This window comes from Vigna unguiculata, chromosome 5 (genome assembly GCF_037176805.1).
Source record: "Vigna unguiculata cultivar grain cowpea cultivar isolate G323 ecotype 2 chromosome 5, ASM3717680v1, whole genome shotgun sequence".
Taxonomy (NCBI): domain Eukaryota; kingdom Viridiplantae; phylum Streptophyta; class Magnoliopsida; order Fabales; family Fabaceae; genus Vigna; species Vigna unguiculata.
In genome coordinates, this window is record NC_140796.1 from 27920783 (window position 1) to 27937929 (window position 17147).

At 32.7% G+C, this 17147-nt stretch overlaps 1 protein-coding gene across 1 annotated transcript; it reads right to left on the reverse strand.

Annotated features, from left to right (window-relative positions):
- Positions 1–5581: 5581 nt before the first annotated feature.
- On the reverse strand, positions 5582–14503 carry LOC114184893 (protein ACTIVITY OF BC1 COMPLEX KINASE 3, chloroplastic-like). Its single transcript, XM_028072280.2, has 8 exons — positions 14065–14503; positions 13742–13969; positions 12568–12903; positions 11752–12307; positions 11288–11474; positions 10816–11182; positions 6187–6326; positions 5582–5824 (listed from the first exon to the last, which is right to left on the reverse strand). The coding sequence occupies exons 1-7, from the start codon at positions 14362–14364 to the stop codon at positions 6210–6212; spliced, it is 2091 nt and encodes a 696-aa protein (XP_027928081.1). The 5' UTR covers positions 14365–14503; the 3' UTR covers positions 5582–5824; positions 6187–6209.
- Positions 14504–17147: the final 2644 nt, after the last annotated feature.

Sequence of the window (17147 nt, forward strand, 5' to 3'; positions counted from 1 at the left end):
TTTTAAGTCACAAGTGTTTCGGAGTACAATTATTTATGAACATAAAAAATACTATATAACATTTGGAAAATCATTCATAATTATAAAATGTGTGAAATATGTTTTTTTTCATGATCACTTGACCTAGCTAAAGTTATGATGATACTGCCCAAGTTTAGTACACATGTAGCGACGAAAATATACAAGCTATTCAAAAATGCTAAATATACTCCCAACTACATGAATAAAGGAAATATAACTTTAAAAGCAAATATAGTTGTTTGAGTATCAGCATACTAATCTCACTTTTTAAGTCACCAGTGTTTTGGAGTACATTATTTATGTGTGAAAAGTTGGAACGAAGTTGAAAGAAAAAAAAAACAAAAAAGAGCGCTACTACAACAAAATTGAAAAAAGGAAAGGAAAAAGAAAATAAATGGAAATAAAAGCAAGGAAGTTGAGTGGAATTGTTGGGAAACAGTGTGCATAACAAAACAATTCTGCACTTGAACTCATCACTTGATAACACTGTCGTTGACGCGATCAAATTAATACTACTAAATTATATCAATTCCAATATTGCTAAGATAGTAGTCAAGAAAATAGAAAGGGTAAAGTAACCCTAAGTCGTCTCCCAACAAACATGAGATTGATTTTTAACAAGTTAGTTCTTATAAAATCTATACAAAACGGTTAGTCAAATAAAATAGTATTTGAAAGAAAGAAATAAATATGGAAAAAGATAAAATAAGATAAAAATAATAAAAAAGAAAATAGATTAATTTCATTGCTTTTTCAAAATAGATCCATCATCGGTTATCTAAAGATTATTGCTCAATTAATTATTGTTGTATATTTGCAAATTAATCAATGTAAATTCTCAATTAATTTGTTGGCGTTCTCACTATTAACCAAAGTAAATTTTCAATCAAAAGCAAGAACTTTGTAAATTAATCATAGTAAATTTAACCAAAGTACATTCTTAATTAAATATTACTATCCTTAATCATATCCATTCTTTTACCTCTAAAATCAAGCAAAAAGCTAATTAACCAAAGTACATTTTTTATTAATTCTAGTTAAAGTTTTCACCTCTAATCAAAGTACATTCTCAATCATTGGTAAAATTAAAATTAAAAACCTTTGAACTCATATGATTGATATGCATATAGATTAAAATATCTCACTAATTAGCTATGATGTAAAAACCATTACTTTTCATGTGATTCAAAGATAAAAGACATAGATGAATTAAAACCTCAACAATAATAAAAAGAACAAAGAAATTATTTCATTCTAACCTCAGAATCTATAATGAAATTACAATGGAATCAACCCAAGAAGTTTAGCACTCCATGAAATACAAAATAAAATAAAAATAGAAGAAGAAAAGAGAGAGAAAGAAATTAGGCCCCCAAAGGATTCCTAAATTCCGGAGTGTTGAGCTTGTTCTTTTTTTTTTTTTTTTGCTTTCCCTTGGTCTCTTTATATAACAATTGGACTGAGCTTTTCTTTTACTAACATCTCTCAAATATCTTTTAAAATAAAGATAAAGATAAATATTTAAAAATATTTTGAGAGATATAGACTATTTGACAAATATAGTTGGTTGATAATATCAATATATAATATAATTAAATAAATAAATTACTTAAAGATATATGATAAATTATCACCAACTAATATTTGTATTAATTTTCCAAATCAGCCATTTTCAATCTCCTCAAATTATCTTCTAAATAATTCAATATCTTCAAGATATATTTGTTTGTTGTGGATCTAAAAAGATTTAAGAAGATCTTGTCATATTTAAAAAGATTTGGTAGTTATTATCTTTTGATATTTTATGTTAAAATTAAATAAGATAATTATTTAAAAATATCAAATAAAATATCTAAAGATATATTTTCCCAAATTATCTTTCATCATAAATATTTATGAATTATCAAAGCCCTTCTTCTGGAAAAAAGATAGAGAAAACCACAAGATCTAATTTTTGTTGCTCGTTCCCTCTTCTGCTTGGCTTAGACAAACTTCTTCACTTTTTGAAGCTTTTCATGCCTTCTTCATGCAATGCTTAACTTGGAATTTTGTGATTTTGATGATTTCTATTCTTGGATTTATCTCTAAGGTGTCATGAAGCTTTAAGCAATTTATTTCCACACCTCCATGAGTTCAACTTAGTTGTAGCTGCATTAACACACTTCAAAATATCCAAAAAAAATTTATGCAACTAAAAAGCTATTTTTAACATCTTTTTGTATCTCATGCTCAATAAACCCAATTATAACAAATTCCAACTAAATCAATCTGTTAAGAACAAAATTCAATTAAAAATCTAGAATTAAACATTAAATGAGGGCAAAAATATGCACTCATCATCACTCTCCACCCTTATTCCCTTCACATTTCAGGATTCAAGCGTTACTTATCTTTCATATACCACAACCTTAGTCCAACCTCATTACAAGCCACTAAATAAGTCTTTTTAATCTTCAATTTGCATTCATGTGATTGGTATTGTTTAGGAACTTTGCAAAGCCATAAAGATGTTCATTGGATTGGATTATGAGAGCAAATATGTTCATATACACTTGAATGTAGAGTGGAAACACCACCTATGAGGATGAAATTGTTTTTGCCATTAAATCTTGAATGTTCACTACTTGAAAATCTTTGTTTGGAGTTGCTTTTAATGATTGATTGTTTTGTAACTTGAACTTGCTAGCATGTTTTCCTTATCTTGCCCAAGAGTGCAATTGTTAAGTGTAAGGAGGTGATAAGTATCTTATCTCTAGAGTTTTTCTTAGTTAATTACATTGTTTTGGGTAGATTTAAGGTGTTAATTAGGAGTTATTAGCTTGGAATTAGTTTAGTTAGATTTTTAGGCTAGTTTTACAAAAGTGGCTTAATTAGGTGTTTTTAATGTATTTTTAGTGTAATCATTAGGAGTATTGTTAGTATGGTCTAGTTTAGCTTGCAATATAGGTCAATAAATAGGTAATAGCATATTATTGGTCTTAGTTTAGGTACAAAGGCTTAGAAGTAGAGCTGATCTAGTTGTAGTCTAGTTTAAGGAGCTTTTAGGAAGAGTTTGGTGTGACTAACATCTATTTTGAGGTTTTTGAGTTTAATGCATGGAAAAAGATCAAGGAAAGAAATCAAATATTGAAAGGAAGCTATGGGGAAAATCTGAATCAACCAAAATTGAGTGAAAAACTGTAGAGTTGACTTTTTGCTAAAAGAGTTTACTATAGTTGACTTTTTTTATTTTCAAATCCAGATGACATGGTACTTGTGAGGAAAGTTTTAGAACATTAAATCACATTTGTGCTGACCTTTCAAGGATGCATGAAACGCCTAAATCTAATTTTCACATGTTTAGTTCATTTAGGTGTTTTTAGTTATAGTATAACTTAGGTTTGTGAATTCTAATTTGCTTCTTTAGTTGTGAATACAGACAAGGGTCAAGTGTGGAACTACTGGAAGAGAATTGAATGGAAGAAGTTGTTGTTGAGATTTATGGTTGAAGTGGATCCAAGGCTATTTGTGAAGAATGCACGTGAAAGGTTTAGAATTGGAGGCAAACATGAGCTATCAAGGGGATGGTTGCATCACCTGCTGTGGAAGGTTGTAGAACCTAAATGAACACAATAACCAATGGTTATGACCTACTCCATTAGGTGGCTACAGTTGGGAACTTGCTACCTAAGTTACAAGTGAAGATGAGTTAGTTAGATTGGTGTAAGATAGGGATTTAGTTAGTTAATGGAACTTGTACTGGCCAGTTACACTAGTTGAAAACTAATTAAAAGTTAGCACCATTGACTCCCTCAATAGGAACTCACAATCCACACAAGCGCGAACCAGTCACGATCATACCATTCACTCTCACCACCATGCGAACCATCACACACCATACCTTCATTCACACTCACTCCACCATGATTTTCTATGTTTCTTGGTATTCTACTGCAATCATGGATGATTCTTGAAGCTTTTTCTGTGAGAATTCTTCCATTTCCACAAACACAATTGTTGTAAGAATGATTCTCCTTAATAGATTCATCTATTTCTTTCATTTTGTAGTTCAATTTTCCATGTTTCTCGTTCTTCTTTTGCTGAATTGAGTTCATGATTTAAGTTTGCTTGGTTTAGTCATATCAAGTTGGAATCCTATTGAAATTTCAGAGAATGCAACAATCATTATATTTAGATATCAAATGTCATTTGATTAAGATCAATCATACATAAACCACTCAACTTGATTCATGAATTTTGAATCTGTAGGATTACATACTGTTACATCCATATTTGATTTCGAATTTCGTTTTCTCGTGTTTCTTGTGCCTGTTTCGTGTTCGTTATTCCTTTATGATGCTTTACGTGATGATTTCAAACCATTCCTACATCCAATTCGTGACTCTTGCATCCAATTTCACATTCGCATATGTGTTTGTTATTTCCGTTAAACTAGGATTCTTGATTTAAGATTTTACGTTCTACTCGACCATTGTGCATGATTACAGTTTCTATGTTCTATTTAGATAATTTCTAAGCGTTCTGTATAATCATATGATCATTTCAACCATTCTATAGTGATTCACGACCATGCCTTGCAAATTTCACGTATGAACATTCATGAGCAATTTTCAAATTTCAATTTTCGGCACATTAAGTTGTTAATTCGTTTTCAGTGACTTTGTTGAGGTTAATTTGTATGTTAGAAGCATCTCACATGTTTAGATTGTATTTAGGATAATGACATTGTATATTATACACGCATTAGTAGCTTAGACATTTCATCAAACACCTTAAAAGCATTCTACTTTACTTAAGCATTTCATCAAACATTTTGCATTCATACACATTCATATCATTTTCAATTCATTTTAGTATTAGTTAATAGATTTTGTATAGATTTCCTCTGATTCACAAAAACACATTCAATAAACGTTCAAATCCCATAAATGAATTGTTCTTTGATTGATCACTATATTATATTAATTAGTAAGTAAATCAAATTTAACTAAATCTCTACATAACAAGAAGTTTATGAAAAAAATAAAACTTTAAAGTAATTATAGTTGTTTAAGTATCAGCATACTAACTATACTAACTACACTTTCTAAGTAATCAGTGTTTTGGAGTACAGTTATTTATGAACGTAAAGAATAGCATATAGTATTTGAAAAATTATTCGTAATTATAAAATGTGGAAAATACATTTATTTTGTTCTTAAACTACTATAAAAAATAAATGTTTTACTTTTAAACTAAATTATAAACCTTTTAGGCTTTGAACTTCATAAAAATTATGTAAAATATTCTTTTTAATAAAAAATATATAAATGATTTTCATGTGATAAATAAAATTTGATAATAAAATATAATTTTCACATGTTATTTGTTGAAAAAATATTTTACATGAAAGTGCAAGAACAAAATATTTTATAATTCAATTGAAGAAAAAAATACAAATTTGTTTGTTAGTTTAGAAAGGAAAAATATATTTATTCCTTATAAAACTAATAAAACTATTATTGTTACTTGTCACTGTTAATAGAAATAAATATATGCATTTATGACTCAAAGATCAGAGTGCATGAAAAGAACAAGAGGCACAAAGCAATGCCTTTTCAATTGACACTATAACATTATTGTTCTTGATGATGATGATTATGATTGATTATGATGCTTGCAGCATCAATAATACTGAGTATATAATATGTACAGGTTTCTTTTTTCTTGCAAAGGAGAGGATCCAAAACAAACAAGCTAATCCAACAATTTTGGAAGAATCAATTTCTTTTCTTGCTCTGTAAGAATGTAATTCCTCTATTCCCTGTTAAAACACGTTAAAGGAAACAAAATAATATAAGCTACCATAGTACGGTGAGAGATTCAATTCAATACAAACTGAACTAAACTAGCATTGCAAATTATACCGAAGAAAATACTAATGAGATCTAAACAAACCTCGAGTAACATAATCCTAACTAATCCTATGACTAAAATACGACAATCCATTGCATTTTGTAAGCAAATTCTTCTTTCAAATTTGTTCGTAATGTTGGGCACAAGAATTCGATTTTAGTCACAAATCATATTATGTTGAAATGGATTTCAACTTTTATCACACCTAGAATCCTATACACCTATTATCACTTTTGTAAAACTTATATTGAACGAAGAAATTCAAATTACCTTCTAACAAGCACATAGAAAATCTATGTGGAAGGTGTTGGAACTCGAAGTACTTGTTGCAGAAAGCGTGCTGCAAGACGTTGAGAGATCCCGCCCATAACACGTTCCCCAAGTCTGCGTGCCTCAGGTTGCTGAAGGACCTGTTCATGTGCAAACAAAAATTTGTCTTAAATTAAACTACTAGCAAATTTGATTAAGAAAAATGAAACTGAAGGTCAAATATAAAATGCCTTAAATTCACTTCAACTAAAAACTTAAAATTATTTCATTTAACACTATTCTCAATGTTTCTTTCTTTTCGTTAGAATAGTTTATATTACTTTCAGAGCAATTTGGTTGTTCCTATCTTTAATCAAGGTACTAGCGGTGAACTCTTTTTTCATTATTTCTTTTCCTCTCTCTATACAAGTCACCATAAATATGAATATGGGTATCACAATGAATCGATCCTGCTCTGACTGTCACTAATAGAAGAAGTTTTGTTCATAATAATCAAAGGGAACTGCATTAACTTTGACAGAATTATATCCAAGTTAAAAATGAAAAACACTTACTGACAAACAGAACAGGGTGTGCTTGTATAGCTCGTTATGTATTTAAGGAAATTTGTTATTTTATCCCTGCTATAACTTTATTCTTTATTACGTATTGGTACTAGTACTACGATTATGTATTTAAAATCAATCCCATAATTACATGAATTTGTTTTTTTAGTGTTGGAAGTCCTACATCGACTAAAAATAAGACTAATTCACAATATATAAGTGGGTGCAATCCTCACCTTATTAGCTGGTTTTGTGGGGTTGAGCTAGACTTAAAACCCACTTCTAACACTTAGAATTAGCTCTCTATATTTCCTAAAATAATCAGCAGTCTCATGTATTTCTAAGTCAAATGGCCTCATTATTCAAATATAGAAGAAATATATTCTTCGTAAATTTGAGATAGTATTGGAGCTCTAGATCTTGGGGAGTCTTTGATCATAACCTAAATTGTGGCTTTCATTGCTGCGCCACTCTCATCACTGTTGTAGCCTTTACTGTTGCATAACCAATATGGCCTGAGATCATGAATTCTGGAATGGAAATTGGTGACAGATCCCAAACTACTACAGAACTGTAGAATATCCAGCCCACAAGTACGTGCTCTCTAATATATTCTAGTAAGTTTTCATTTCATTTTCTTTCGGTCTTGATGCTTTAGATACTCGTTTTTCTGACTATTGGATACTAGACTATGGAGTCATTGGCAATATGACCCCACTACCCAAATACTTCTCCACATATTCTCCATGTCCTAGTCACAAGAAACTTTCACAGCAATAGGACATGGAAAGGTCCAAATAAGCACATCCATAACCTTAAAATGTGTCTTTCATGTCCGTAAATTGTCCTCTAATCCCATTTTTGAACAAAAACAAAAAAGATCATTCACGTAATGTTTTCTATAATAACTCTTGTATTTTACAAGAAAAGAACTCAGGAAGAACGATTGGACATGCTAAAAAATGGAATGGTCTTTACTATATGGAGGATTCGGCTATAAATAGCCACTTCCTCATATCTAAATCCACCATGACCAATAAAGAAAAATTTCAACTACACCATTATCGGCTGGCACATCCTGCATTCCAAGTTATAAAATTTATTTTCCCTTTCTTGTTTAAGAATTTAAAGGTTAAATGTCTCCTTGTGAGATGTGAGTTTACTAAACACAAGCTTGTAAATTTTCCCACTACCAATAAGAGAAGTCCTGTCCCCTATATTGGGTCCTTCTTATTGAAGCACAAATTTGAGGTTAGTTCTACTTTTATTCAGTCTATCAATATGATTAAGAATCAATTTGGAATCAATAGTAACTAACAAACATGAGTTCAACTCCTTTTGATAAGGCCGAGGAATCAATTTGGAATCTGATAAGGCCGAGGACAACAATAATCGTGAGTTCAACTCCTTTTGCCGAAAAGAGGGCGTAGTCCATGAGTCTTCATGTGCCGGCACACCTCAACATAATGAGATTGTTGAAAGGGAAAATGGGAACTTAATAGGACAAACTACACTTTTTTTAGTATCATGTTCCTAAGAAATTTTGGGGGGAAGACCTTCTTTCTTACATGTCACTTGTCAGCCATTCTAACATTTGAGGACTTCCTATCACATGTTTTGGGCATAAATGTCTTGTTAAATTAACCGTTGAACATTCCAAATTTATGTGGGTATTTAATGAAAGATCCTTCTGATGTGCTTTTGGTTTGTGTGTTTTTGTCCTTGACATATCTCCAACTTTGGATAAACATTTGACGAGTCATCAAATGTGTCTTCTAGGATACTCTCTACTCCGTAAAGAGTATCATTGTTATTCTCTTAAAACAAAAAGATACTATATGTTTGCAAGTGTTACAAGTTTTTGGAAGAGGTTCACTCTATCCAACAAGTCTTCCCTATTCCATTAGTTGAACCTTTGGTCTTCCTTGCTCATGACACCCTCAATCAAACAATACATCAAGTTTTTATCATAGTCATAATCATTGTCACTTATTGTCATTTACCAATGCAGGGCTCGAATGATTGGTCAAATGTAACATGCTTAAGTTGGGCCAAATGGTGAACTTGAATGCTTGAGAACTAAATTGGTGGCCAAAAGATGGACTTAGATATATGGCCTTAATTACCGTAATACTTTTCTCTATTGGCAAAAATTACTATTGTTCGACTTTTTTTTTTTCGATGGCATTTGTTTGTCATTGGCTTCTCCATCAATTAAATGTTGATAATATTTTCCTTCATGGTGACTTGGAAGAGGAAATCCACATGAAACAACCTCTTGGATTTGTTGTTTAAGGGGAGTGTGGTTTGGTTATAGTATTAAGCAAACTCCATGCGTCTCATTTGGTTAGTCATATTGTTTAACTTTTGGGCTAAAACGCACTAAAGTGGATCGCTAGGTTTTTATTGTTATACATCTCTTGGAAAAAGTGTTTAATTGTGTAAGCTATCATAGACAATACTATGGGAAGAAGCAGTTAATTGGTTAACAGTTAGTTGTTATATTATATGACATGACGACTTTTTTTAACTGTCATGTCAGGGAGAGTTAGGGGGGATCTTTTTGGCATGAGAAAGGAAAGGAATTTTCCTTTGTAAGATTTGGTTTGTACTGTGTGTAATGTGAATAATACAGTGCAAAAGACTTTATCTTTGCTTCTTTTTCCATCTTGTTCCTTCATCACTGTTTCTAGGTTCCTAACAGCTAATGACATTTTCACAACAAGGAATGATGCCAATAAAATCACTCGGCTAAAGAAGCATTTGTGCACCCACTTTCAAACCAAAGATCTTGCATGTATTAAGTATTTTCTAGGCACTGAAATGATTCAATCAAAGAATGGTACTGCGATTTAAAAAAAAAAAAAAATATATATATATATATATATATATATATATATATATATATATATATATATATATCTTGAAAGAAATGGGCATAATTGAGTAGGTTCATCAATAGTTCTTCGGATCCAAATTTGAAATTAATTACCCAATAAAATGAATCTTTCTCTGACCTAGGAAGGTACATAAGACTTATCAGAAAACTCATTTATCTCTTTATTACTAGACCTGACCTGTTTTTTATAGAAGAGGTAGTTAGTCAGTTTATGTAGACTCCTCACATTAATTACTGGAATGTTGTTATTTGCATCCTTATATACCTCAAAAGGCTCCAAGACAAAATCCGCTATATCAAGATAACGGAAATACACAAATCTATAGGTATTGTGGTGCTAACCATGTAGGATCTCCCATAGGAAAACATTTCACCACTGAATATTGTGTTTTCATTGGAGGGAATATTGTTTTATGGAAAAGTAAGAAAAAAAATGTGGTAGCTTGAGCAAATATTGAAACTAAGTATTGAGTAATGGTGTCACTCGTGAACTTAGGTGCAATAAAACAATTCCTCCAAGAGCTAGAACTTTGTGATGTCCAGCAAATGAGATCCAAGTATAGATCTCTCAAGTTCCTTTTCTCCAATGTTTTCTCAAGTCTTTTATAAATTTAACTCCATTGTTTCAAGATCATCTTCTCAATGGCATTTCCTCTGTTAAATGTTAATTAAGGAACTGTAGACGTTTAATAAAGTGCAGTATTGGTGTTACACGTGCATGCTAGATACTCAAAAACCAGTGGATAATCCCTGTACATCCTTCAAAGTCAAGCACTTCTATTGCATCAATAATTATTAATACTGACTTTTGAAACACTGATATTTGTTTTAAAGAAAATTGTTTTAATTGTGGTTTTGGATTTGTGCTTACAGGAATCTCAAATTAGCATGTGTTTCAATCTCAAATATATCTTTAATGTATTCTCATAATATTTCTTTATTTTGTATTGAATCAGTGTAGCTGCAATCATATGCAGTGATCTTTGTATCAGAGTTATTTTGTACTTGTCTTATGTCACATCATTGCTACACAAAGTTGTTGACCAAGTGCTATAGTTGTGCTAAGTTTTTGTTACATGAGAAATCAGTTCAATAAATAAATTAACACCTTCCGAATGTCTCTATATTCTATAAATGGTTCATACTCTATAGAAACACAATAATGCAGAATACGCTGGATCTTACCTGTAGTATAGGTAGTAAAAGATCTCGATCAAAATCATTAGATGATTGCAAAAGTCCCCATATCCTGAATACTTGATCTCTAAGCTCTATCATCTTTTGTGTTTCAACTTCGGACATTATAATGGGTCCATTTGCATTGCCATTGAAAACAAGAGTCTTCATAAAATCAGGAACTGACTTGTATGTATCAGAAATTGTGCTAAGTGTAAAAGCTTCAGTCACTTGAACAGCTTCTTTGATAACAAGGGTCCTGAGTTCTTCACCATCTGGACTCAACAATACTTTTAGGACAGGTTGTAAAGCCTCTTTTGCGGAGAAATCTCTATCCATTCTCCCCTGGACTAGCAGGTTTTCAAGCCTACCCCACCTGCACTCGACAGATCAATGTCTATTCAAGTAAATTTACTTAAAAAAGTATGCTATCATCATATTCAATCAATAAAACATAGACTTTAGATAGCTGAATGTATACCTGAATCTCCCATCCTGGAAAAGCAACTCTATAAGAGCATCTCTGAGATATGGGTTTGGGTCTGTCAACAGCCGCTTAGCAAAATATGGGTAAGATGCCGCAAGAACCTTAAAATTGGGATCAGCATAAAGTGCTAAACCTTCTAAGACAGTGAGAGACCTTAATATTAAAGCATAGTAGGCTGGGACTGCCAAAAGAAAATGCAAAAAAAAACCCAAATCCAAACCATCAGACTCTGCAACATAGCAGGTATTGAAATAGACAATATCATCACTCAACCATTGAAATTGAAGGTTTTAACAAAAATATCAAAATGTTTTATTTTCTTTCACGGGTAAAATATAATTGATGTTGTCATCAATGTGTTTTTGGAAGTGTGTATCTATCCCTGGCTGAAATGACTCAAGAATCACTATAAAAGGGTACAACATGAAAATGAGAAATTGATAAAAAGAATATCTCACCATTGAATGGAAATTGATACAAAACGTTTCCTAGACCATCCACCAGTGTCTTGAAGTTAAGTTCACTCACAGTATAATTAAGTGCATCATCAAAAAAGTCTCGTAGTGCTGGTACAATTGGTGATACATCAACATCAGGTGACAGAAAATCAAGAGCATAGTAGTCACGAGCCATAGCTTCATAGTCTCGGTTAACTAAGTGAACAACATGGCCAATTATGGCAGATCTTGCTTCTTCTGGAGTCTCACTCATCATCCCAAAATCAAGAAAAGCAAGCTTTCCCTCCGGTGTTGCTAAAAGGTTCCCAGGATGTGGATCTGCATGGAAATATCCATACTCAAGTAGTTGTCTGAGGCTGCACTGAATGCCTGTATTAACCAAATCCAACACTTTTAATCCTTGTCTCTCAATAGCTTCCTGTTCATTTAGTTTGACTCCGTCAACCCACTCCATCGTCAGTACTTTGGCACTTGTATAATCCCAGAAAACATCAGGGACACAGATATCTTCCTTGTCAGCATACAATTTTTTGAACCTCCTTGCATTTTGTCCCTCCTGCAGGAACCTGTCAAAATTTACATTCAATCCTGAAAAAGAATCTTACATAATTTACAAATAAGTAGTTTACTATCAATAAACAGGGAACATAACACCCATAACTACAAATGAAGAAAGCTACAAGTAGATTCAAGCATTTTCTAGACACAAGTCAATAGGGTAAAGATGCAACGTTTTATCATTTTATGTTTTTCTAAAAAAATTACGAAATGAAAACAAAATTCAAACGAACATATGGAAATGATTGAAGAACTAACCTGCACATAGTTGAGCTCCTGAAATACTCTACGTGCAAATTCATCAATAAGCGCAACAACATCGCTAGTGATTATGTCAACATATTTATTAATAAAAATCCCAAGACCTCTTATCAGGTAGAAGTCCAATCCTATTGCTTCCTCAATACAAGGACGTTGCACCTTCACAGCCACAAGTCTTCCTGAATATTTCAACTGAGCTTTATAAACTTGTCCTAAACTGGCTGCTGCTATGGGTGATGGTGATATAGAAGAGAATATGGAGTCAAGAGATAGACCCAATTCCCTCTCAATGCATGCAAAGGCCTCCTCATCAGGAAATGTAGGCAAACCATCCTGGTAAAGTACATACAGGATAAAAATTACCCTTACTTTTAATTCTTTAATGCAGAACTTCATAGAAAAAATTATAATAAAGGGCGTATACCATCGTACACTACATCATCAAATAAATTCACATTGCATATAAGAACCAAGACATTATACACAAAAGAGTATGCTAATGTACGCTACATATTGATGAGTCACACTGCAAACCAAACTTCTTAGGCACCGTTTGGATGGCCTCATTTTCAGCCCTTTGTATAAAGCTATTTGAAACAATCCACATACATAAATTGTCTGGTCTTACTTCCATTAGCTACATGCTTAAGCTTAAGAAAGCAAGCCTTCGAAAAATCAACTCTTGCTTATTTTCAAACAAAATACCTTCAATATATCATCAAACTTCCATTCTTTACCCTTACTGAAATGTTTATCCAAACAAGATTTATCTTCTTTTACTGTAATATAAGGTCTACTCAAACAAATACCCAGGCTCTACTTGAATAAATTTCTCTATATGTACTTAATGAAGAGAAATAGGAAAGTAAACTGAATTCAACTTTTCATCCACAGAAGCTCTCATCTAACTTTGTGCATTAATTGATTTTAACTTGTGAAAGAAACTTGATACATTTTACTTTCTATTTTCTTCTTCAAGTTTTCATACAGAATTTTATCTAAATTAATATTAACTCAAGTAGTTTCTCCAAACAAAGCACTTAAAGGTAGTCAACCTCTACACATGCTCTAAATTTTTTAAGTTTTATAGTTATAATCGTTCACTAACTAACAAACGAAAGAAACACTGATTTTGAATCAAAAACGAGTCAAAGGGAAGTGAACACAACACTTGAAGCTCAGAAAGCTCTTCCAAATACTCCGGTGGGCATATGTCAGGCCTTGTGGACAATCCCTGACCCAATTTCACAAAAGTGGGACCCAGCTTCGTAAATATGTTCTTAAGCTCAGACGCACGAACTATTCTATTCTTATCGAGCACTCCATTCCTCTGGTCCAGCAACAGCTTCATCCCAAACGAACCCAACGCACCTACAATCTGAAGGGTCCTCCGCACCACCTACCACAAAAAAGGGATCAACCAATCCTCAAAATCCGAGCCGTACCCACGAAAGAACTTCCAAAAGGGTATCTAAAAAGGGTAAGAGAGATGACCTTAACGGGCTGAGAGCCATACATGGACGCTATCAGTTGCGGGTTGTAGACGGTCGCATTGGCCGCGCGTGCCATGGCTCTGGCCTCGGCTTGCAAGTCATTGGCACGTGACAGGGTGAGGACCTGAATGGAGCTATTGTCTCTGGGCGCGGAAGGTGGAGGCGGTGCTTGGACCAGAGCAGCTTGTGGGGTGAGGCGCGTGAGAGTGATTCTTCCGCTGAAACGACGTCGTGTGAGGCGCTTGGAGAGCGGAACAGAACCGCGCTTCCATGAAGGACACGGCTGCGCCACCGTTGCCATGGTTCGTGTCGGGTATGTCAACTCTGATTATGCCGTGGACAGTGGAAATTTAAATGGCGCTTGTTGTTTTGGACGAACTGAAAATGAGTCAAACGAGTAATGGGAGAAGCATACACGAAATTGCATTTGGGCCATTTGATTTTTAGGACACAATTTTTTTTGTGCACGTCAATAATACTAAATGAAAACAAAATATTTGATATGCATCACTTTTTCTTTTGTAATACGTAGAATCATTGTAGGACAAATAATTGATACCAAAAAGTTTCTGCTTCCATTTTATATTATTTTTTATTATCTTCTTTCTATATTTTTTTATAAAAAAAAAAAAAAACTTACTTTTATTAAGATCATTTTATTCTTATAAAATAGATCGTCAAATAATAATAGTTATTAGTATCAAATAATTTTTTATTATTTGTATTCTTATATACTTATACTTATACTTATGTACTTAAAGATATACCAAATAGAGTGTGATCAACGTTCTCTGTTTATCTAAAAAGACCTTATTTGTTTTTTCTAAAGCAATTATTTTACAAAGTAACATTATTTATATGTTTAAATTCTTTTTTATTCTTCATAATTTTATGAATATATAGTTTATCATTTAAAACAGAAAAGAGAGTCTAGATTTTTATTTATTTTTTTTTTTTACCTTTGCGGCTCTAAATATTTTTGTGTAACAGAAATAATTAAGTGGCGTAAAATTGTGGCCATGGGAATTCCATGATCCACAACCACTTATATTCGGATATGTATTAGTACTATAAAACAAGGTCACTGATATTAACAATTATATTCCCACAAGTTTCAACAAAAGCTGATCCTTACTTGTTTCTCTGAAATTCTGAATGAATAAGCAATATTTATGGTATTATCTATTTCGCATTAATGACCCACGTAGATGCATACAAAAGAATTTTTGGACTTTCTTTTTCACTACCTTCACCTATTCAATGGTTTTCTTTTTTATTGCTACTTCACTTTCATCCAATGAGTAAGAGAAATTAAATTTATGTTACACCAACTGTCGCTTATCCGAATCACTTTCATATTCAAGATATTATTCCAAATAAGCTAGTAAAAAAAGTTGTTTCAGGAAAATAAAGTAACTATTTTTTCTTTATTTTTTGTTTTTTTTTTGGAAATATTTTTGTAATATTATATATATGTTTTCCTTTTGATTTTCATGAACCAAATTGATGACATATCTGTATCCATGGCCAAACAACAATAAGGTTATGTTCCTTTGGGGGTATGAATATGGGAAGAGTGTGAAGATGAATTTGTGTTAATTTGGATAAATGAATGTGTGTTTTTTAGTGGATTTAGATGGTAAAGTGAGTGAATCTGGAGATAAGTTTTATGAAAGTTAGTAAAAGATTTGATTGATGTGATAGATAAAATAAACTGTAAAAATAGATAGAATAAGGAAGTTACCAAAATACCCTTGATGGAAAAAGAGAATGATTTTGTAATTTGATGTTATAAAAATAATTATAATTAATTAATACAAATGAACAAAATATTAAAATTATATGAAATTTTAAAATAAATAGAAAATTAAATTTTTATGAATGTAAAAAAAATTAAACAATTAAATTTTAAAAAAAATTATACAATTAAATTTTAAACAAAAGTTATGCAAATAAAGTTAAAAAAACACACACACACAACACCGGTGTTGTAACTGGTGTCAAACCCCTTTATGCCAAGGCACCGGTTACGTAATGGGTGTCATACACACACACTTGAACTACATCAATTAGCTAACCGGTGCGCATATCCTATGCACTACACTACGGGACTTCATCCCCACCACACGCCACCACCTCTTTCACCTAAGTCTGCCACCACATCCCACCACCTCCATCCTCTTCCTCCCCCACCACACCCAAGCACCTCATGTTCTTCCCCACCACGGCATGGCAGAAACTTTGCATGGGAAACGAGAAAAGAGAAGGGTATTTTCATAATTTATCATATATAATTCGAGTATCACCCCCACTTTTGCGAGGATGGATTAAACCATCCATCCCCCAAATCCGCTATCTCATTTCGCTTGAAATCGCAACAAAGGAAAGCGTTGAACCAACGAAATCCGCGCTCCCAAATTCCTTCGCACAGTGCCACCCCATCAAAGGAAAACTACGTAAGAATTGGAATCATCTATGGAAAGTAGACTCTAACTCCTATCATCATGGTTCATCGATGAGTGTTTATTAGATTAACTTTATTTTGGTCCTTGTATTATGGGTATAGTAGTATAGGATTTTCCTTTTAGGCCTTGTATAATTGGCCAAGTAGTCTATGATTTCTTTTAGGCCTTGTATTTGGGCCTTGGGTTGTAGTGTAGGATTTTGGGCCTAGAGAAGATGAGCCATAAGGAGACACATGGGTCTAGGGTAAAATCCCTTACTTGGAGCATAAACCTTCTAGAAGCTTGTGGGCACATGGCTAGAGTGCTCTCGAAGTTGCTCTCTTTTGTGAGACAAATGTTCTTGCCATGTAGCATGTTCCTAATGGAGAGGATTTCTCCTTAGTAATGGCCATGTGTCATGCTCCTAATCGAGAGGATTTTTCCTTAGTCTCCAAGTTAGAATATTAGTGTTTTGCTTCTACAATTTGGAGACACCTTTAAGGTTACCTTAGGCTATAAATAGAGGTGTCTCCCTATGTAAATCACCTTTGGTTTGAGTAAAGTTATGTTGCCAATTTTGTGCCATACTACTCAATTTAGGTCACCAAGGCTAGAACACCCCTTCTAGGTTTTCTCTAGT